Genomic DNA, 21,786 nt, shown 5'->3' with positions numbered 1-21,786 from the left:
ATTAGGAAGTGTTCCTTCCTCTTTATTTTCTGTAAGTACATAGAATTGGTATTTGTTCTTCCTTAAATATTTGACAAAGTTTATCATTCATTTGAGTTTGGAGTTTTCTTTGGGGGAAGTTTTTAAACTACAGAATCAATTTTGAAAATAGATAAGGGACACTATTTAGGTTATGTGTTTCTTCTCTAGTGAGTTTTGTTAGTTTGTGTCTTTAAAGGATCTATTTCCTTAGAGCCAGGAGAAAGCCAGCAGACATAGCCATGTTCACCTATGCCCTTCCAGCTAAGAGAGAAATGTTGAATGTCATCAGCCTCCTTGAGCCAAGGTATCTTTCCCTGGATGCCTTAGGTTGGACATTTCTATAGACTTGCTTTAATTGGGACATTTTATTGGCCTTAGAACTTTAAGCTAGCAACTTATTAAATTCCCTTTTTTAAAATCTTTTCTGTTTCTGCTATATTGCAGTCTGGCAGCTAGCAAACTACAACAGCTTTTGGAATGAGAGAGTGGGTTGCTGCTGCATTTTGCAAATACCAAACATATTGGAAGAGTTTTTTAAATGGATAAGGGGAAGATTTTGGAAGGGTTGTGAGGAGTTTGATAGAGAAGGCCTAGAATGCTTTGAAGAGACTGTTGGCAGAAATGTGGACTCTAAAGATACCTCTGAGCAGGCTCTACACAGAAATGAGGTGTGTTTTATTGCAGACTGGAAGGAAGGCGATCCTTATTTTAAAATGGCAAATAGTGCTTGCTTCAGCAGCACATATACTAAAATTGGAACAATACAGAGAAGATTGGTATGGCCCCCGTGCAAGGATGACATGCAAATTCATGAGGCATTCCATATTTTTAGAAAAAAATTTTTTTAATAAATTAATAAATTAATAAATAAAATGGCAAATAATCTGGCAAAACTGATTAGTGGCTTTAGCTGGAAGGCAGATTTTAAAAGTCATAAACTTGGATATTTAGCAGAAGAGATTTCCAAATTGAATGTGGAAAGTGCAGCCTGGTTTCTCTTTGCAGCTTACAGCGAAATGCAACAAGAAAGAGATAAGCTGAGAACTGAACTCTTGGATACAAAGAAACCAGATATTGGAGTTCTGGAAAATTCTGGGCCTCCAGAAAGGGAGACCCCAGAGAATGGTGCCCCACATGAGGATTTAACCAAATGTGGAACCAGCCAGCCATTTCAGAGAAAGCCAGGATCGGACATGGAGTTATCCAGGAAGGATTTGTGGAAACTCCTTATGTCTGATGGGCATGATCCGAAGCTACTGCATAGAAAGCCAATGAGAGTGTTGTGGGATCTGTATAAAGAGAACCACTGCCAGTTTGGACTGAGAGGGTCAGAGAAGGGACACATTGGAGGAAAAATAACTTCAGAGGCAAAGCCATGGAGGCCGGGGTCTAAAGTCAAGAAGCCTTGGACCAGGAGAGCGGACCCACCCAAGTATGTGGAGAGGGTAAGTTTGCCCCTCCATACTCAGAGGATGGGCCTTCCACCTCATTACAGTGGAAGAGTCATGCTGCCTCAGGCCTTGGAGAGGGTGAAGCATATTCCTTGGGTTTGGGGAGGGCCAGGCTGTCACCACATGGAGGGGTTGAGCATGTGCCTGGAGATGGCAAGAGAGCCTGGGTGCAGCCCCGATGCTTAGAGAGGGTGGAGCCAAGAAAAAGGTGGTTTCTCCAGTGTCCCCCAAGGTTGCGTTAGGAAAGAGGCAGGCTTCTGTGTAGGCCCTTGGAAAGGGTGGGACTGCCGCTTCCTAAAGCCCTGAGGATAAATGACTCTCAGACTTTGAAATCTAATGGACTTTGACCTGCAGGTTTTCGAAACTGCTTGGGTCCAGTGACCCCTGTGTTCCTTCCTCCCTATGGAAATGGATATATGTGTCCTATGAATGTTCCTCTTTTGCAGGTTGGCAGTAAATAACTTTATTCTGAGTTTTACAGGTCCAGAGCCAGAGGAGAATTGTGCCTTAGGACAGCCCATGCCTGCAACTGACTTTGATGAGATTTTATACTGTTTCTAACTTTGTATTGTATTTGTATTGTTAATGAAATGGTTTAAGGCTTTCTGATATTGTTATAGAATGAATGCATTTTGCATTTGGAAATAACATGTCTTTTGGGGGTTCAAAGGGTAGAATGTGCCAGTTTGAATTTGTGGTGGACCCCAGAAAAGCTATGTCCTTTAATCCTCATTCAATGTTGCTGGGTGGGAGCATTTTGATTATTCTCATGGAGATGTGACCCACACAATTGTGGATGATAACTTTTGATCAGATAGCTTCCATAGAGTTGTGACTCCACCCATTAATCCTTTAACAGAGGAAACATTTTGAGAGAGTGCCTTTTTGTAGAGCCACAAGAAAGCCAGCAGATGCCACCATGTTTGCCATGTGCCCTTCCAGTTGAGAGAGAAACATTGAACGTTGTCTGCCTCCTTGAACCAAGGTATCTTTCCCTGGATGCCTTAGATTGTACATTTCTATAGACTTGTTTTAATTGGGACATTTTATTGGCCTTAGAACTGTAAACTAGCAACTTATTAAATTCCCCCTTTTAAAATCTTTTCTGTTTCTGGTATTTTGCATTTTGGCAGCTAGCAAACTAGAACACTTAGTCTACCTATAGGTGTGTTTAAGAATTACTTTCAGAGATCATTTTTGTTATTCAGATTTGGCCTCTCTCGCTCTCTAAATCAACTCTGCAAGTGAAATCTTTGCCCTCCCCACTACATGGGCACATGACATCCAGGGGTGAATGTCTCCCTGGTGGTATAGGAGATGACTCCCAGGGATGAGTCTGGCCCTGGCACTGTGGGGTCAACAATGCCATCCTGACCAAAAGGGGGGAAATAAGTATAACAAATAAAGTATCAGTGGCTGAGAGAGTTCAAATAGAGTTGAGAGGCTATTCTTGAGGTCACTCTTACACAAGCTTCAGTTAGATATTGCTACCTACCATAACCTGCCAAACCTGAACCAAAACTATTCCTGCAGCTCCTAAAGAACTCCTGGGTCATTATATATGATTCTATAAAGGTTCCATGCACTAAGGTAACTTTCCAGAAACCTACAGCCTCCAGATGGGTACCTGGACCACATAAGTCCAGAAATGCAGAAGGGCCAGTCTCTCCAGAACATCAGTTAGTTCCATCATCTTACCCCATATTATTGACAGCCCCTTCCAACATGAAAAAGTTAGAATGGCATAACCCAAATGCTCCTAAAAAGTGGGAGAGAGATCAAAAGTGATGGTGAAGTTATACAAAGAAGGTTGTGTTTAACAAGTGAGTAGGATTGCTGAATCAGTTGATATTTCTTTCAGTCTCCAGTATCTTAGAGCACCTAGAAGTAAAAACCTAAAATTGTGGAATTGTCTCCCATACCAAACTCTGAAACCTGTTCTACAACTAATTTTTTTTTGCATGTGCTTTGAAATGTATTGCTTTTTTTCTATTTATATTATTTCTCACACAAAAAAATTCCTTTAGCCTCTAGTGTTTTTGGAACAGCTAGAAGAAAAAAACTGAAATACTGGGAATGAAACCCATAACAAACTCGGATATCTGTTCTGTAACTACTTGTTGAAGTGTACTTTGAAAATCATTGCTTTTTTTTTCTTTTCTTTGAATATATGCTATATTTTACAATAAAAACTTTTAAAAAAAGAAAGGGGGGGTGGGCCACGGTGGCTCAGCAGGCAGGGTTCTCACCTGCCATGCAGAAGACCCGGGTTCCATTCCCGGTGCCTGCCCATGTAAACAAACAAAAAAAAGGATCTAATTCACTATAGGGCTGTAGTGATGTCCCATCTTAATTACTGCTATTAGTAAATGTGGTCTTCTCTCCTTTAGTTCTTGGCAAGTTTGCCTAAATTTGAATTCATTTTCTATTGCTGCATGGCAAATTAATTTGTGGCTTAAAACAATACCTAGTTATTAGTTTATAGTTCTGTATATCAGAAGTCTAGCACAGTTTGTCTACACGATCTGCTCGGGGTATAAGGGTAAAAGAAAGCTATCCGCCAGGGTGAATTCTCATCTGGAGACTCTGGGGTGGATCCGTTTTCCAGCTCATTCTTGTTGTATGCAAAATTTAGTTCATTTCAGATATAGGACTAAGGTTCTCATTTCCTTGCTAGCTTTTACCTGGGGCTGCTCTCACCTATTAAAGGCCATCCGCTTTTCCTTGACTCCTGATCCTCTCATCTTCAAGAAGCAATGGAGTGTCAGTCCTTCTCATACTTCAAATCTCCCTGACTTCTTCTTTGACCCTCTTTCTCTTATGACACCAGCTGGAGGAAAGTCTGCTTTTAAAGGGTTTGTACAATTGGCTTAACCCTACTTGAATAATTTCCTTTAAGTCAACTGTGTCACATCACATAGTCTAACACAAGAATAAAATCCATCATTCTGAGAATGAGTGTGGAAATCTTGGAAGTCATTTTAAGACTCCACAAGAGGTTTATCAATGTTGTCTTCTCAAAGCATCAGCCTTTGTTATCATTGGCTTTTTCACTAAATTGGAAAACATTAAATATATTTATTTCACTTAAAGTATTTAATTAAAATTTGTTTCCCATTGGGAAAAGAAAACAATTACTATAGTCCACAATCCTACTACTCAGACTTTAAAAGCATGTAAAAATATAAAATATAATAGGGTAGTTACATGATTGGTACAGCATAGAAAGGTAAAATGAAAAATAAAAATCCTCTTCCTCTCTTAGCAGATCAGTGTCTCCTTCCTGAATGTACACATACACATGGTTAAGAAATTACTATTAATCTTATTTGATACCATAGAGTTCGAGTGACTATAAAAATAAAAGTTACTTATTTGTTATAGATGTACAATCAATTATAAGTGAAATGACTTATTTCATTTCTTTCTTTCTTTATTTCAGAGTGTCTTCTGCAATGAGTAACATTTAATCTAATCTAATCGCTAGAAGGCTTTTAAGGAGAACTCAGAAGAGACCATCACCCTTACCTCCCCACTATTGCCCAGCCAGCCTCTCTAGAGACTTCACTGAGGACCTCAAACAGAGCCAGCTTGTGACCTGCCCTGCAGACCTTGGACTCTACATCCCCATGGTTATGTGAGATACTTTTATAAATTCCATATTTACAGATATCTCCTGCTGATTCTGTTTCTCTAGAGAACACTAGCTAATACAGTGGATAATATGGGGGTTCCCTCTCTTATTTGAAAATTTCTACAAAACAAATTTTTTAAACGGAAAAAACATGCACATTGTCCATCTTAGTTTGTGAGAGCTGCTGCTGCAAGCACCACAAATGGGTTGGCTTAAACAACAGGTATTTATTGGCTCATGGTTTTGAGACTAGAAATCTAAAATCAAGACTTGCTTTTTGAGTGGACCACAGTGGCTCAGCAGGCAGAGTACTCGCCTGCCATGCCAGAGACCTGGGTTCGATTCCTGGTGCCTGCCCATGCAAAAAAAAAAAAAAAAAGACTTGCTTTTTCCCAGAGTCTGTTTATTCTGGAATTGGCTGCCGGCAATTCTGTGGTTCCTTGGCTTGTACATCTGTCTCCCGTGACATGGCAATATCCTCTCCTCCCTGGGTTCTGTGACTTCCTGGTTCTCCTTAGAAGGCCTCCAGGGCTCCATATTGAGAACCACCCTCATTCAGTGGCCACACCATTACTAAAAATAACATCTTTGTTTCAGTTTCCTAAAGTTGCAGGAATGCAATATACCAGAAATGGATTTCTGGATCCCCAGAAAGGGGATTTATTAGATCAGAAATTTGCAGTTCTAAGGCTGTGAAAATGTCCAAATTAAGGCATCAACAGGATGATACCTGGACACTGAAGAAGGCTGCCAGCATCTGGGATACCTCTGTCAGCTGGGAAGGCACATGGCTAGTGTCTGCTGGTCCTTGCTCCCTGTTTGTTGCTGTCAGCTTAAGATTCCAGGGTCCTGTCTTAGCTTCTCTAAGGCAAACTCGGGGTTTCATCTCTTAGCTTAGTATCTCCTGGGGTGTTTTATGTCTCCAAGCATCTGCGCTTTTCTCCAAAATGTCTCTCTGTTAAAGGACTCCAGTAAATGGATTAAGATCCACCTTGAATGGGTGGGTCACATCTCCATAGAAACAACCTAATCAAAAGGTCACACCCAACAACAGATCTGCCCCCACAAGACTGGATTAGAAGAACATGGCTTTGCTGGGGTACGTCACAGTTTTAAACCAGCACAGTCTTCAAAAGGTCTTATTTACAATGAGGTCACATTTACAGAGACACAGATTATGATGAAGTATATGTGTTTGTTGAGGTACATAAATGAACTGCCACAGTGTCTTTAAGAGTTTAGCTATGTCTTCAGAATATTTTGAGTAATGTTGTGAGACTGAAGACAGAAAGGAAGAGAGACACACTGGCATGGATACCCAGTGACAGACTGGGTTGTGCATAGACTGCTAAAATCTCAAATGTGCTGTGGAATCAAACTGTTGACAAGTACAAGCAATGGGGTTCTGCTTGGTCTGGAAGCCATGCCACATGGGGAATGTTTGAAAGAAAAGAGGAATGCTTAGCCTTACATGGAAAAGATTTGGTGGAGACCTGACTCTTGTATAAGGGTTTGCATGAGGAAGAGGGAGCTGAATTTTCCATCTGGCTGAGGAAGGCATGGGTGAAAGTCACCATCAGGCTGATTGAGGCTCAGAAGAAAGTGTTCCTCTTGCTGAGATCTGCATCACAACATTCTGGGCAACCTTGAAAGGGTGCTTGAGGCAAAAATAAGATGGTCACCATAGAGGACTGTGAAAGGGATTCTTCTCTTGATTGTTGATCAGGAAGTTGAATGAAGAGATTTCCAAAATCTCTTCCAGTTCCAGATTGTATGCTAGTCATCTGATCTCTGTAATCTCTTCCTGCTTCTGGGTAAAAAGGAAATTATGTGCCATTTGCCACAGGTTTCCCTCCTACCTCCTCTTTTGGAAGTTATCCTTTCTTGACTTCATCCTTAACTATTCTTTATTAAGTGCCATTGTAGATAGTACTGTAATATGCAGGATTAAAGGGGAAATAGTTCCAGTATCAGGAGTCTGTATTTTGAATTAAAAATTATCCAGATATGTTCTACACGTGGAAGGTGCCCAAATAAATAATTGTTGAATAAAGATTGACTGAATGAATGAGCAATGCACAATATAAAAGTATTAAGTAACATGACTATTTACAAATGATTTTCGACTAAAGCCAATGAGCCATCACTCTTCCCATCTAATTAGAGAAAGTCTAAAGGGAAAACCTGGACTTTAGTGGCAGAGAGCAAGACCTTGAAACAAAAAGAACTTTGGGTTGAAAGAGAAAAAAAAATCCATTTTCAAGATGTACAGGATATACTAGTGAGGGCTCTCCATAAAAACAGAAGTCCTTAAGTCCAAATTTCCAGGGGAAGCTGGCTGGCAGGAAATTCTGGTAGGAACCAATGTTGAAATTGAGGAGAAATTCTCCCGACCTCTAAAATCCTCAGTTCTGACTATTACGACTCCAATTGACTGGAAGAGGAAATGTCCACATCACTGATGGTAACCTCCTTTGTTGATGCAGACGCAATCCACTAATTGTCGGTACAAATCCCATCTATGAAATACCCTAAGAGTACAAGGAGGCCAGTGCTAGACCAAACAGTGAGACACCATAAATCTAGCCAAGCTGACCCATGAAATTAACCATCTCATGGTGGGATGTGCAAAATAAAGCTGGTAGATAATAAATTATACTTGATTCCTAATCTGGTCATTGTTAATTCTGGAAATAAAGTGTTTGGGGGAAGTGGAAACTAGCCACAGTAGAAAATATTCCCTGTATATACAGCATTTAGAGTTGATTTTGCTTTACAGCATCGGTAACACAGACAGGGTCATCTGGCCAAACTACAGAACCTCGACCTGAGCTGCAATGACAGCATTTGTGATGTAGAACGGGCCATCTTCTGCCAAAATATGCAGTTCCTCAAAGAGTTGACTGAGCTGGCTAATCGCCTTTGACCATCACATTTTTGAGAGTGTGGAAACGGCTTAGGCACTTGTTACATGCCATGACCAAACTTCCTGGAATTGCTGAAATAGGAATGAAAAGATGGAGTCTCCTAGCTTCCCAGGAGGAAGAAGTGAAACGCTACCTCCATGATCACAAAAGCTTTTCTTTGACCATAGCGGGTTTCAGTAAGCCAACCTGCCAAGTCTCACTGGGCCATAAATCATTATCCAAAGGAGGAAAAGAAAATGGATGAATCCCAAGGTCATCAGCTGAGTATTACCTTCTGGGCCTTTTAACTTATAGGAACTTTGTAAATATATGTGTATTGTGGTCTAATATGAATGTGCCTTTATTCTCTATCTTAGAAACAAGGATGACAATTTTCAACGGACTTTCATTTGTTTTGGTTTGGATGTATAATCAGTTCATTTAATGGTTAGAAAGCACGCTAGAAATGTTTAGAGTCTGGTAACGTATCTGCTTTCTTTCTTGTCTTGGAATTTTCTGCCTCTCTTCCTATATGTTAAATGTTTTTAATATAAGTATGTGTGTATGTGTGCGTAATTCTAATGTGAAAAGCACTAGCTATGTAAACATTTCATGTTATCTTTATTATTATTAAGTATATCATAATGTGGTCCGCTTACGTTTTTATCAGAAAGAATATCCTTCAGGGTTTCTTGATGAGACATTTTATGTTCTGATGCCGTTTATCTCAGATATAAACCATGAGCAGAAATAAATGTGACTGACATAAATCTTAGTAAAAAGTGGTAGAAAATTCAAAATCTAATACCAAAACACATATTACTAGAACAAAGCCTTTTATCATTAAAACAAACAAATTGTTAACATATTGCCTCTGGGCATTTCTTTTGCTTAGAATTTACAACCTAAAACTATTTAGTTCATTAAAGTTTTTGTGTTGTCTAAGGAATTTCTGAAGTTTCTGATTTTTCTTTCATTAATGCATGAAAGTTACTGCCCAGCAGGGATATTTTCTCACACATTTCTATTTGATATACTCTAATCAAATTTAATCTGATCTGTTTTGTTTTCATCTCGCAGTATTAATTAGTATTACAGTCACTGGTTAAAAGGTATGTAGGATTTAAAATCCACACTACTCCAACAGAAAAGATCATTAGGACCAGGGGTTCTGAGTGGTGTAAAGGAGGATGTTTTGGGTGATGTGGATGTTCTTTATTTCTGGGTGCATTCCCATGAATATCACAAACATCTGTTTCCATGCCAAGACCAACACACAAATGTTCACAAATGCTTGATTCGTTAACAACCCACACCTGGAAAAAACCCAGTACCCTTCAGTGGACGATGGTTAAACACTCTGTGGAACCATGGAATACTACTCAGAAATAAAAAAGCATGAACTATCGATACATGCAACAACCTCGACAGCCTTCAAGGGAAAAAAGCCAATACCGAAAGGTTACTTACCACACGATTACACTTATATGATGTTCTTGAACTACAATTATAAATATGGAAAACAGATTAGTGACTGCCAGGGGGCAGGGATTGGTAGGGTGGTACTGTAGCTACAAAGGAACAGCACAAAAGGGCCTTGTGGTTTTGTATCTTGTTTGTGATGTTGGTTACACGAAGCTACATGTGATAAAATTGTGTAAAAGTACACAATATAAGTGCATGCACAATAGGCTCTGTTGACTGGACCAATGCCAACTTCCTGGTTTTGTTACTGTGCTGTAGTTATGCAGGATGTCAACACTGTCAGAGCCAGGGTGGAGGGTGCATGGAACCTCCCTGTATATCTTTGGAACTTTTCTGTGAATCTATAATTATTCTAAACTAAAAGTTAAAATAAAAGCAGACAGAGCAGACTTCTCGCCTGCTATGCCAGAGACCTGGGTTTGATTCTCAGTGCCTACCCAGGCAAAAAAAAAAAAAAAAAAAAGTAGACAGAATAGCATAATGAATGCTGTGTGCTGATCACTGCTTCTACAGTCCGCTCATGGCCAGTCCTGTTGTACTGTAGCTGTACTTAGCCCACCAATATCATTTTTCAGCAATTCTCAGGCCTCATACAATTTTATCCATAAATATTTCAGTAAAGGTAAAAATATCTTATTTTACACATAATCATAATCCTCTGATTTAATTTAATGATGTAGGCCTCTAATTCCTAGATATTCTGCCTTGGTCTTAATCTATTAAAGTTCATTATCTCAGAAATAATAGAATTATTTCTTATTTCCCTTTAAAGGTTTTCCTTTTGTGGCCTTCTTTCCTTTCTTATCTTTTGGAGAGGTCTTCCCTTTCTTTCGCATTTTCTGTAGTTCTTCAAATCTCCCGTATCCCTTCCGTACCATCGTCCCACGCCACCAGGCTTGAATCTGAAAACAAGATAAACGCAAACTCGGCATTAGCTGGTGTCATGATCGTTAGGCAAAGGGTCATTAAGGAGTCCACAGGAGACAGCGAGTCAAAGCTGAACAGATTTATTGGGGAAGAGAGAGCAGGAAGAAGCAGAAGGGAGCCACCGACACAAAGGTCTGCGGAAGTTAGAAAAATGGCTCCAACTCTTTGTTCTGGGAGTTGTGTCTTAAAGGAAAAGTGGCGCCAGGAGGGGAGATGCCAGTTGGTGGTGCATTGTCCCTTGATCGGACGGGGGCTTGCTGACTAAGGGTATGCGAGATCGCTGAGGTATTCTCCTTTGATGTGCAGGTGCACCTATCGGGCAGGGTGAGAGGCTGGCAGGCGAGGGTGATAGAAGCAGCACCGTGTGAAGGATGCAATACTAGCTAGTATGGCAATTGGTTCATATCTGGGTCCTTGGATCTGCCAAGGACACTGAGGAGGGGGGCTCTGCATCAAGAGTTCCTTTTGCTCTTAGAATTATTTTTCTGAAATCCAACAATGATAAGCTAGAGATAGTATAATGTCTCTGTTCTGGTGTGTGGTCTTGAGAATCTGGAGAATCAGATATGATTAGATCCTCAGACCTTATTTCTATCTTTCTCAATCAGCCAGTCATTCAGGCAAATTTAAAAAAAAAATGCATTTAGTGCTTGAATATGCCAGGCACTATTCTAGACACTTGGGAATCAGCAGTAAAATATCAATGCCACTACCTTCATATAACTCACATTCTAGTGGGAGGAAGAGACAATAAACAATCAACTAGGCTTCTCCTGTTTCCTAGCTCCTAGTCCCTCTCACCATTCTGGAACATTCCTCCACATTAGCTCTCCTGCCTTCCATCTATCCTCCTCCTCTCCCCTCTCTGCTGGCTCACTCCTACATCACACAGATATGCTGTTTTTTCTGCCATCCTAAATACACAGACCAAGACCCACACTTCCCTTTCTAGCCACTGACCTAGTTTCCTCTTGTACAAAAATGTATCAAAGGTGTTGTCCAAACCTGCAGTTCTCCAATTCTCCTCTAATTATTGATGAAATCCGATACTACTCTTTCGGATAGTATCTATCCAAAATAGATAGATACTATCTTTTTATACTCTTTCTTAATCTCTCATCTAGATCACCCAAGACTGCCATGCTGCTAAATCCAAAGGCTAGTTCTTAGGATTTGCCAGTAGCATTTCACATAGCTGCTCCTCTCTCCATGAAACACTTTCTTTGCTTGGCTTCCAGGATGCCCACTAGTGGCTTTCCTTCTACTTCACTGGTAATTTCTTCTCAGTCTCCTTTGCTGGTTCTCTTTACTTTTCAATGTTGGCATGTACCAGGATTCACTCAGTCCTTGAAACTCCTCTCTATTCTCACTCCCTTGGAGGTATTAAAGTCTCAGAGTTTTAAGTACCATCTATACAGGTAGAAGACTTCAAATGTCTACCTCCATTTCTGCTCTCTCCCCTGAACTCCAAACTCATGGATCCAGTAATGACTGAATATCTTCCTCTTGAGATAACTAATGGGTATCTCAAACCTAGCCTGTCCAAGATAGAAATCTTGATCTCCCTCCTCCAATAAGCTCTAGTTTTAATTTTCCCCATTTTCGTTAATGGCAACTTTATCCTTCCAGTGGCTCTAGCCAAATATTCTGGAGGCTTTCTTGACTCCTGCCCTTCTACATCCCAGATCCATTCATCAGCAGATCCAATTGGCTTGACTTTAAAAACATATCCAGAATCAGATCACTTCTTACAACTTCCAGTAAAGGAGGTGATCAAGGCCATTTTTGTCATAGCCTTGTAATGCTTTCCTTGCATGTTCCCCTACACCCTATTCTCAAAACAACACCAGATGATCTTTTAAAAACATATATTTGATTATATGAAAATCCTCTGCTCAGTACTTTCTAGTGGCTCCCCATCTCTGGAGGAATAGAAGCCAAAGTACAATGGCTTATAGGGCCTTAGGCAATCTGCCCCTCCCCCTTACATTTCTGACTGCATTTTCTAACCCACTCCCCTGCCCCCACCTTTGCTTGCTCTACCCCAGCCATGCTGGCCTCAGACACGACAGCCCCAATGCAGGGCTTTGCATTTGCTACTTCTTCTGGCAGAAGCGTTCTTCTCACTGTCCATAGGGCTCACCCCTTCCACTTCTTCAAGTGTTTGCTCAGTTGTCATCTTCTCACTAAGGATGACCCTGGCCACACCATTAAATTAATTGCCCCACTCCCACCAAACTTCTGGCAATCTCAGTCCCCCTTTAGCTTGAACCGGTTTTCTCCAATACACTTATCACTTTCAAACATGTTGCATAAGTTTTATGTTTTATATTTAACATTTTTGTTCCCCTCCCACTAGACTTTAAGCAGTAGGAGGACAGAAATACTTCTCTTTTTTGTTCACTGATGTGTTTCCAAATACCTAGAACAAGGCCTGGCCCAATGAATGAATGAATGGAGGTGGGGAAGAGTTACTCTGTTTTATATAAAGCAGATCAGGGAAGGGTTGTCTGATAAGAGGACATTTGAGCAGACACTGAATGAAGTGAAGCTCCGAACTTGCCCAGCGGTGCAGCCCTGAGGCAGGAATATGCTTCCTTTTGGAATAACCTAGGGTCTTGCTGTGACTGAGGTAAAGTGAGAAAGGGAAAGGTGAGGAGGGGAGTGGACACAGCAGATCAGATCCTGGCTGATTCTCTAGGGAACAGTGTTGCCCCCTAGAGGCAGTTTGGAAATCTACAGGAACCTTTCATTATCTTAATGTTCAGCAGTCTACATTTGAGTGAGATGGACTGTGGTTCAATAGACAAAGGTGTGTAGCAGGGATGGCTTAGAAGCAATTCATTTCCTGATCTTCACCTTCCATGTGCACTCCTTCCTAAGACAGATCTGCCTGGGCACAGCACTGCCCACCCTCCATCCCACCTTCCCCTTCATGGTTGTCCCTTTCCCACTTTACAAAAAAAGGCAAATCTCTCACCCACTTGAGTAAGCCTAGGGTACATTGCTCTGGACTGTAAAACCTCTGGGACACCAAATAAAGGGACGTTCCGAGTAGTAGTATTTATACTGGGACAGTAAGTGACCGTAAGGACTAGGCAAGCAATAACAAGTGGTTTCCAACTCTTTACCTTCAAGAAAATTGAAGGAAATCCAACTGATTTGTTAGCTAAGAGCCCGCTGTGTGATTTTTTGGCATATAAACCTGGAAGAAGTCCAGGGATGTGAGAAGTACTGTAATTTAAAACAAAATATACAGTAAAAAGCTTCCTCCCTTCTTGTCAACTTATCTAAGTGAACACCATCTTATCTGTACAAGAAAAATAGTAGTAAGTAATATTTATGTATAAATACATAAATGAAGTGAATAAAGTCCCTCTCATTAAGGTAGGTATTTCTAAAAGAATTTGTGTCAGTAATTTTCAAAATTTATATTTTATGGTATACATATAGAGATATAAATTTATATTTATAAATATAATGCAATCCAGAAAGTTAAAAAGCCTTATTATGGTCACAGAAAAAAATTTAATTTTAAAACTTAATTTATATAAATATTTTTGTGGCCTAGAAGTATGAAAAGTTAAAAAGAAATATATATATACATATAACATTAGGACAAATTCTAAGGGGACATTAGAAGGGAAATGCTATTCATAAAGAAAAAAGAATGATATAAAATTTCTGCCTATAATATAAGAACTTGTTCAAGTATTTTATAAATTGATGTTGAATAATTTATATCAAATTATCATGGTATATTAGCATCCCTTGAACATATTAAAATATTGATCTAACAGCTCTATTTTTAAAAGGGCAATATTTAAAATTCACTGGAAACCATATAACTTGCAATGATTTAAACTTAGTGGCAAATTTTTAAAATATCAGATTTTAAATATTCGAGGTGGTACAGTAGGGCTTGCATATCCAAGACCTTCCACGACGGCTAAAACCGCAGGCATCAGCCAGCACCCACAGCCTATCACACACCGCAGCAGTACAACAGAAAAACGAGCACAAATTTTGTCTTTACTCTTCATTACTTCACGAATCAAAGAGATTCCTTTTTGCCACCCAACCTCAATCTCCAGATACGGTTTTCTTTCTTTTTCAATCATATCAGGAATTTTTACTTTTTCTCCAAGGGGAAGCACACTTTGTGGCTTCTCTGAGGCTTAGAAGCTACTCACTATGCTTTGGAGACACGATTACAGTAAATAAGGGCTTTCTTATACGAAAGTCCTACTTCAATGAATGGGATCAATGAGAGCACTAGAGGTAGACTGCGTGAAAGCGTGGGAATGGGGACAAAAGCAGATGAGTCAAACACTGGCCTGGCGGACTTCACCACGTTATAGCCTGTCCTTGTTTGGCAGTGGTTTGAAACCCTAGAACCATTAACTTGTTTATTTTCTGGAATTTTCCAATTTTTTCTTTTTCTTTTTTTTTTTTTTAATGAAAACTGAATCAGGGCCACAGTGGCTCAGCGGGCAGAGTTCTCACCTGCCATGCCGGAGATCCAGGTTTGATTCCTGGTGACTGCCCATTGGAAAAAAACAAAAACTGAATCAGCAGATACCAGATCAGTAGATATGGGGCACAACTGTAATGGATTCTCAAAAAATTTTGAGGAAATACGCAATAAAAAATTATAATTTTCATTTATCCTGTGTAGTTGTTCCTGAGTATGGACATACTGCAATAAATATTTTAACATAAATTACTTCTACTTTGTGTTGCTGTTTGGGCATTATTTTATTTATTAAAATTATGTGTATTGGTAGATTAAATCACCTATGAATTTAATTTCAGAATAAAGGAGGCATCACAAAATACTTGTTATAAAGTAGAAGAGGGGGCATTAGGAGTGATAGAGTTGAGGATTACTAATGGAGGGTCTTGTAGGCCAAAGTTTTTGGCTCTTATTTCAGGTATAACGGAAAATTGTCATTTTCAGCAGAGGAGTGGCAAGATTGGATTTATGTTTTAACAATTATGGGTCTGACTGCTGAGTAGGAAGTACACTGTAGGAAGAGTAGGCATGGAAACAGAGAGATTAGTTAGAGGACTATGCCAATCATTTTGGGTGAAAGATGATGCGGTTTGGACCAGTTGGGGAGTAAGTGGACATATTCCTGGTCTTTCTCGGATATTGCTGTTTCCATGGACTCAGCCAGCAGGAGGAAAGGACACTCCATTGCTTGCAATTTGCAGGTGAGAAAACCATGCCACAAGGCTCCTTAGTTTTTTTTATCCCAGTTAGTGGCTAAGTAGACTCTGGTCTTTAGCCCTCAATCCATAAATGCTTTTATTTCTAATGTTTCGGCCTTATACTACTTCTTCTATATTAATAAGGTTTTTTTTTTCTTTTACTTCAGTGAATAGTGAAGAAGTTTAGCCTGTTTTGGGACCGACTGAAGTTTGTGAGGTTTTTTTTGCCTGTTTTTTGGCTTCTTATTTGACTAAGAGATAAGGGACATGAAAAAGAAAATCGCTAGGGCTGATGTTAAAAAAAAATTCTCATTTAGCCTTGGGGATACAAAAGGAAGAGTTTCTACCCTCAAGAACAACAGGGTTTAAATGAATAAAGTACAACACCATAGGACAATGTGTGATAGGTTTAACACCAACCCCCTTCCAAAGCAACTGTGAATGTATTAAAAATTTTTGCTGAATGTACCTTTATTGCCATTCCTTTCCTATGTCTTTTTAGCCAAAGGTATCTCCATATAGCTGCATTGCCTTCAGTGCACACTTCTATTGGGGGCTCTTCCATGGGGTTGTCCATTAGTGTCAGAACCTTTAGATTCACCAGGTTATCCAAGTTCTCTGGAAGATGGGTGAGCAAGTTGTCCTCAAGCAGTAATTCTTCCAAAGCTGGAAAGATTTTTTTTTAATGGTGGATTTATCTTAAGATTAGCAAAATTAAAACATGCATCCTTGGAATATAGGTCTGTTATAAAAAGGAATGAAGTTCTGAGACATGCAATAGGACCTGGAGGACATCACGCTGAGTGAAACAACGCAGACGCAAAAGGACAGATACTGTATTATCTTGCTGATATGAAATAGTTAGAATAAGCAAATCACAGAGTCAGAAATTAGAATTCAGGTTAGCAGGGCATAGGGTGGTGGTAGGGATTGGGGAGTTTCTGCTTTATTGATGCTGTGTTTCTGCTTAGGAGGATGGACAGTGGTGATGGTAGCACACAATTGTGAGCATAATTAACACCACTGAATTGTATGTTTTAATGTGATTAAAAAGGGGAAATTTTAGGTTGCATATACACTACTAGAATAAAATTTTTTAGAATTACACAGAAGGAAAAGGGACGTGTCATGGTCAGGTTCATGTGTCAACTTGGCCAAATGGTGGTACCCGTTTGTCTGGTTGGGCAAGGGCTGGCCTGTCTGTTGCAATGAGGACATTTCATTGAATTAAATCATGATCACATCAGCTGCATCCACAGCTGATTCCATTTGCAATGAGTAATGCTTAATCTGATCACCGGAAGCCTTTTGAGGAGGATTCAGAAGAGATAGGCTCTTCCTGCTTCGGCTGGCGAGCCTCTCCTGTGGAGTTCGTTCAGACCCTCCATAGGAATTGTTGGCTTCACAGCCTGCCCTGCAGATTTTGGATTCTGCGTTCCCACGGTCAAGTGAGACACTTTTATAAGTTTTGTATTTGCAAGTGTTCCCTGTTGATTCTGTTTCTCTGGAGAACCCTAACTAATACAGGAAGCATAGCCAGAGCTGCAGGTGTTCCTTCTGCCTGTGGTATCATATTCATTCTTAAGGAACTGAGAACTTAATCTTCCAAAATGTCAAAAAGACCATCTTATGCCCCACCTCCCACCCCAGCTCCTGCAACACAAATGTCCAGTACACCAGGGTTTTTGGGATACAATCCATACAGTCATCTCACCTACAACAACTACAGGCTGGGAGGGAACCCAGGCACCAATAGCCGGGTCACAGCATCCTCTGGTATTACGATTTCAAAACCCCCCAAAGCTACCAGATAAGCTGCTAATGCCCTACATGAGGTACAGCAGAAAGGTCTGGGATCAAGTAAAGCCTTCCAACCCTGACTTAAAGTTTTGGGAAACTGGCAAGATTATTGGTGGCATGTGGCGAGATCTCACTGATGAAGAGAAACAAGAGTATTTAAATGAATATGAAGCAGAAAAGATAGAGCACAATGAATCTATGAAAGCCTATCATAAGTCCCCTCATACCTTGCTTACATAAATGCAAAAAGTCATGCAGAAGTTGCTTTAGAGGAGGAAAGTCATCAGAGACAGTCTCACATGGAGAAAGGAGAACCTTGCATGAGCATTCAGCCTGCTGAAGATCCAGATGATTACGATGATGGCTTTTCAATGAAGCATACAGCCACCGCCCATTTCCAGAGAAACCACCGCCTCATCAGTGAAACCCTTAGTGAGAGCATGGTACCACACGTTCGGTCAGTCACCATAAAAGCCAGAATGCAGGTCCTCAAGCGACAGGTCCAGTCCTTAATGGTTCATCAGTGAAAACTAGAAGCTGAACTTCTTCAGATAGAGAAGCAACACCAGAAAAAGAAGAGGAAATTCCTGGAAAGCACAGATTCATTTAACAACGAACTTAAAAGGCTATGTGGTTTGAAGGTAGAAGTGGACATGGAGAAAATCGCAGCTGAAATTGCACAGACAGAGGAACAGGCCCACAAAAGGCAGGAGGAAAGGGAGAAAGAGGCAGTAGAACAAGTTGGACATAATCAGAGCAGTACTGTTCCTGAGGAAGAGTAAGCAACTAATAAAATCGAAGAAAAGAAGGAAGATGAGAGCATTCCAATGGAGACAGAGGAGACACACCTTGAAGAAACAACAGAAGGCCAACCGAATGGTGAAGAAGGTACATCTACTGAGGACAAGGAGCGTGGGCAAGAGGGGGTTGACAGTATGGCAGAGGAAGGCACCAGGGATAGCGACACTGGCTCAGAGAACAACAGTGCAACAGTGGAAGAGATACCAACAGATCCCATACCAGAAGAGGAGAAAAAAGAATACATGTTGCCTTGTTTTATGTGTTCTAAATACTTTTTTAAATGAAATGATGTTTTTTGGAATTAAAAAAAATAGACATAAAACTATACAATACAAACAGTAAAGTAAACTATGGACTATAGTTAATAGTACAATTATAACAATACCTTCATCAATTGTAACATTTTGTACCTAATGCAAAATGTTAATAATAGGGTGTTTTAGTGTGCTAAAGCTGCTGGAATGCAATATACCAGAAACAGAATGGCTTTTAAAAAGGGAATTTATTAACTTGCAAGTTTACAGTTCTAAGGCTATAAAAATGTCCAAACTAAGGTATCCAGAGAAAGATACCTGGACTCCAAAGAAATGACTGATGGTATTTGGGGTTTCTCTCTCAGCTGGGAAGGCATAGCTTTCTCTCCTGGCTTCTCATTTTATAAGGCTTCCCTGGGGCATTTTCCTTCTGCATCTCGAAAGGTCTCTGGCTGTGTGGACTCGAAAGCTTTTTCCAAAGTGGTTCTCTCTTAAAGGACTTTACTAAGCAACCCCACCTTGAATGGGTGGAGACACATCTCCATGGAAACCACCTAATCAAAAGGTCAGTCCACAATTGGGTAGGTCATGTCTCTGTGGAAACAACCTAATCAAGAGCTCCCCCATAAACACTATTGATCAGGATTAAATAACATGGCTTTTCTGGGGTACACAATAGTTTCAAAGTGGCAAATTCCACCCTCTGGGCCCCTAAAAGACATGTTTTTTCCATATACAAAGTACATTTTATTCCATCACAATATCACAAAGACTTAAACCATTCCAGTAAAAATACAGGTACAATACAAAATCAAAACCAGCACAAAGTCTCATCAAAGTCAGCTACAGGCATGGTCTGTCCTAAGGCAAAATTCTCCTCTGGCTGTGGACCTAGAAATAACAGGACAAGTTATATGCTGCCAACATACAAAGGAGGGACAGTCAGACGACAGACATTCCCATTGCCGTCGTGGGGAGAGCGGAAGGAACACAGGAACACTGTATGATCTTGCTGATATGAAACAGCTAGAGTAAGCAAATCACAGAGTTATGAAAACCTGAGGGCAAACTCCATTAGATTTCAAAGTCTGAAAGTCATTTATCCTTGGGGCTTGATAGAAAGGCAGTCCTACCCTTACCAAGGGCTTACACAGCAGTCCTGTTCACTTAAAATGCAAACTTTGGGGACATTGGGGAGTCTATCTTTTTCTCAGCTCCCCAAACATCTGGGCAGCACGTAGGATCTCTGTCATCTCTGGGGTACCTGCTCAACCCCTCCAGACACTGGAGTGGCAGCCAGGCCCCTCACAATCCCCAGGGAATGTGCTCCATCCTCTCGGAGGCCTGGGGCACCATAACTCTTCCAGAACATCTAAGCAGAAGGCCTGCCCTTTGCCTTCAGAGCAAACTAACTCTCTTCAAGTACATTGATGGGTCCACTCTTGTTCTAGTTTGCTAGCTGCTGGAATGCAATATACCAGAAACGGAATGGCTCTTAAGGGGAATTTAATAAGTTGCTAGTTTACAATTCTAAGGCTGAGAAAATGTCCCAATTAAAACAAGTCTATAGAAATGTCCAATTTAAGGCATCCAGGGAAAGATACCTTGGTTCAAGAAGGCTGATGAATTTCAGGGTTTCTCTCTCAATGGAAGGGTACATGGTGAACACAGCATCATCTACTACATCTGCTAGCTTCTTCTCCTGGCTTCCTGTTTCATGAAGCTCCCCGGGAGGCATTTTCCTTCTTCATCTCCAAAGGTTGCTGACTGATGGACTCTGCTTCTCATGGTTATGTTGTTTTGCTCTGCTCTCTCTGAATCTTTCATTTTCCAAAATGTTTCCTCTTTTATAGAACTTCAGAAACTAATCAAGACCCACCTAAATGGGTGGAGATATGTCGTCACCTAGTCCAGTTTAATAACCACTCTTGATCACATCACATCTCCAGGGAGATTACGTAATTACAGTTTCAAACATACAATGCTGAATAGAAATGAGAAGAAATGGCTGCCTTTACAAAATTGGATTAAGATTAAAAACTGGCTTATCTAGGGGACATACATCCTTTCAAACCAGCACAACTCTCTTGGCCTGAGGTATCCTGGCTTCAGACCTTAGCGTCTATGGTTCTGCCTTTGAAGTTATTTTTCCTTCAATTTGTCCCCTTTCTGTCCCTTTTAGTCCAGACTGGCAGTGGTTCCATTCATACAGATCCCGCAACACTCCTGTTGGTTTTCTATGTAGTATACAAGAATCATAACTATCAGACAATAGGACTTTCCACAAATCCTTCCTCGATAACTCCATCTCCAATCCTGGCTTTTTCTCAAATGGCAGACTCGTTCCGTGTTTGGTTAATTCCTCAAGTGGGGCACTGTTATCTGGGGTTTCCCTTTCTAGAAGTCAAGAATTTTCCAGACCATCAATTTCTGTTTTTTTTGTACCCAAGAGTTCAGTTCTCAGCTTATCTCTTTCCTGTAGCATTTCACTATAAGCTGCGACGAGAAACCAGGCCGCACTTTCCACATTTAATTTGGAAATATTTTCAGATAAGTATCCCAGCTAATGGCTTTTAATATCTGCCTTCCATCCAAGCCCAGTAGTCAGTTCTGCCAGATTCTTTGCCACTTTAAAACAAGGATCACCTTCCGTCCAGTTTGTAATAACACATGCATCATTTCTGTCTAAGGCCTCATCAGTATCTTCAGAGTCCACACTTCTACCACTGGTCACTTCAAAGCATTCTAGGCCTTCTCTATCAAGCTCCTCACAACTGTTCCAGAATCTCCCCCTTACCCATCTAAAAAGCTGTTTCAACATGTTTGGCATTTATAAACAACAGCACTCCACTCTCAGTACCAAAATCTGTTTTGGTTTGCTAAAACGGCCAGAATGCAATATAGCAGAAACAGAATGGCTTATTTCTTATTTTATTATTATTATTTTTTTACATGGGCAGGCACCAGGAATCGTACCTGTGTACAATTCTGGCAGGCAAGAACTCTGCCTGCTGAGCTACCGTGTCCTGCCCCAGAATGTCTTTTAAAAAGGGAATTTAGTCCTAAGGCTATAAAAATGTCCAAAATGAGGCATCCAGATAAAGATACCTAAACTTCAAAGAAATGGTCGATGATGTGCAGGTTTCTTGCTTAGCTGGGAAGGCACATGGTGACATTTGCTAGCTTTGTCTACCGGTGTGCCAGTTTTAATCTGTGGTGGACCCCAGAAAAGCCATGTCCTTTAATTCTCATTCAATATTGCTGGCTGGGAGCTTTTTGATTGTTTCCATGGA

At 40.4% G+C, this 21,786-nt stretch overlaps 2 protein-coding genes, 1 non-coding gene and 1 pseudogene across 5 annotated transcripts in view; 3 read left to right on the top strand and 1 right to left on the bottom strand.

Annotated features, from left to right (window-relative positions):
* LRRC31 (leucine rich repeat containing 31) overlaps window positions 1-8,213 on the top strand; it is a 56,120-nt gene extending 47,907 nt beyond the window's left edge. The window contains 3 exon segments of the mRNA XM_077159375.1: window positions 7,900-8,057; window positions 8,060-8,179; window positions 8,182-8,213. Of these exon segments, the coding sequence (XP_077015490.1) occupies window positions 7,900-8,057; window positions 8,060-8,179; window positions 8,182-8,213 (310 nt within the window).
* Window positions 745-851, top strand: LOC143685305 (U6 spliceosomal RNA). The gene has a single exon (XR_013176552.1). It is a non-coding gene; the product is annotated as a U6 spliceosomal RNA (small nuclear RNA).
* Window positions 8,214-10,145: 1,932 nt separating the features above from the next.
* Window positions 10,146-21,786, bottom strand: part of LRRIQ4 (leucine rich repeats and IQ motif containing 4) — a 47,608-nt gene continuing 35,967 nt past the window's right edge. For 2 of the 3 annotated variants that reach the window (XM_077160984.1, XM_077160985.1), the window contains one exon: window positions 10,146-10,399. In XM_077160984.1, the coding sequence (XP_077017099.1) occupies window positions 10,347-10,399 (53 nt within the window). In that variant the 3' untranslated portion in view covers window positions 10,146-10,346. Of the gene's footprint in view, window positions 10,400-16,107; window positions 16,305-21,786 lie in introns of all 3 variants that reach the window. The other variant, XM_077160983.1, reaches the window with a different exon arrangement.
* On the top strand, window positions 17,215-18,523 carry LOC143682174 (SWI/SNF-related matrix-associated actin-dependent regulator of chromatin subfamily E member 1 pseudogene; annotated as a pseudogene).

This window comes from Tamandua tetradactyla, chromosome 5, assembly GCF_023851605.1.
Source record: "Tamandua tetradactyla isolate mTamTet1 chromosome 5, mTamTet1.pri, whole genome shotgun sequence".
NCBI classification, from domain to species: Eukaryota; Metazoa; Chordata; class Mammalia; order Pilosa; family Myrmecophagidae; genus Tamandua; species Tamandua tetradactyla.
This window is presented reverse-complemented; position numbering and strand designations above follow the sequence as displayed.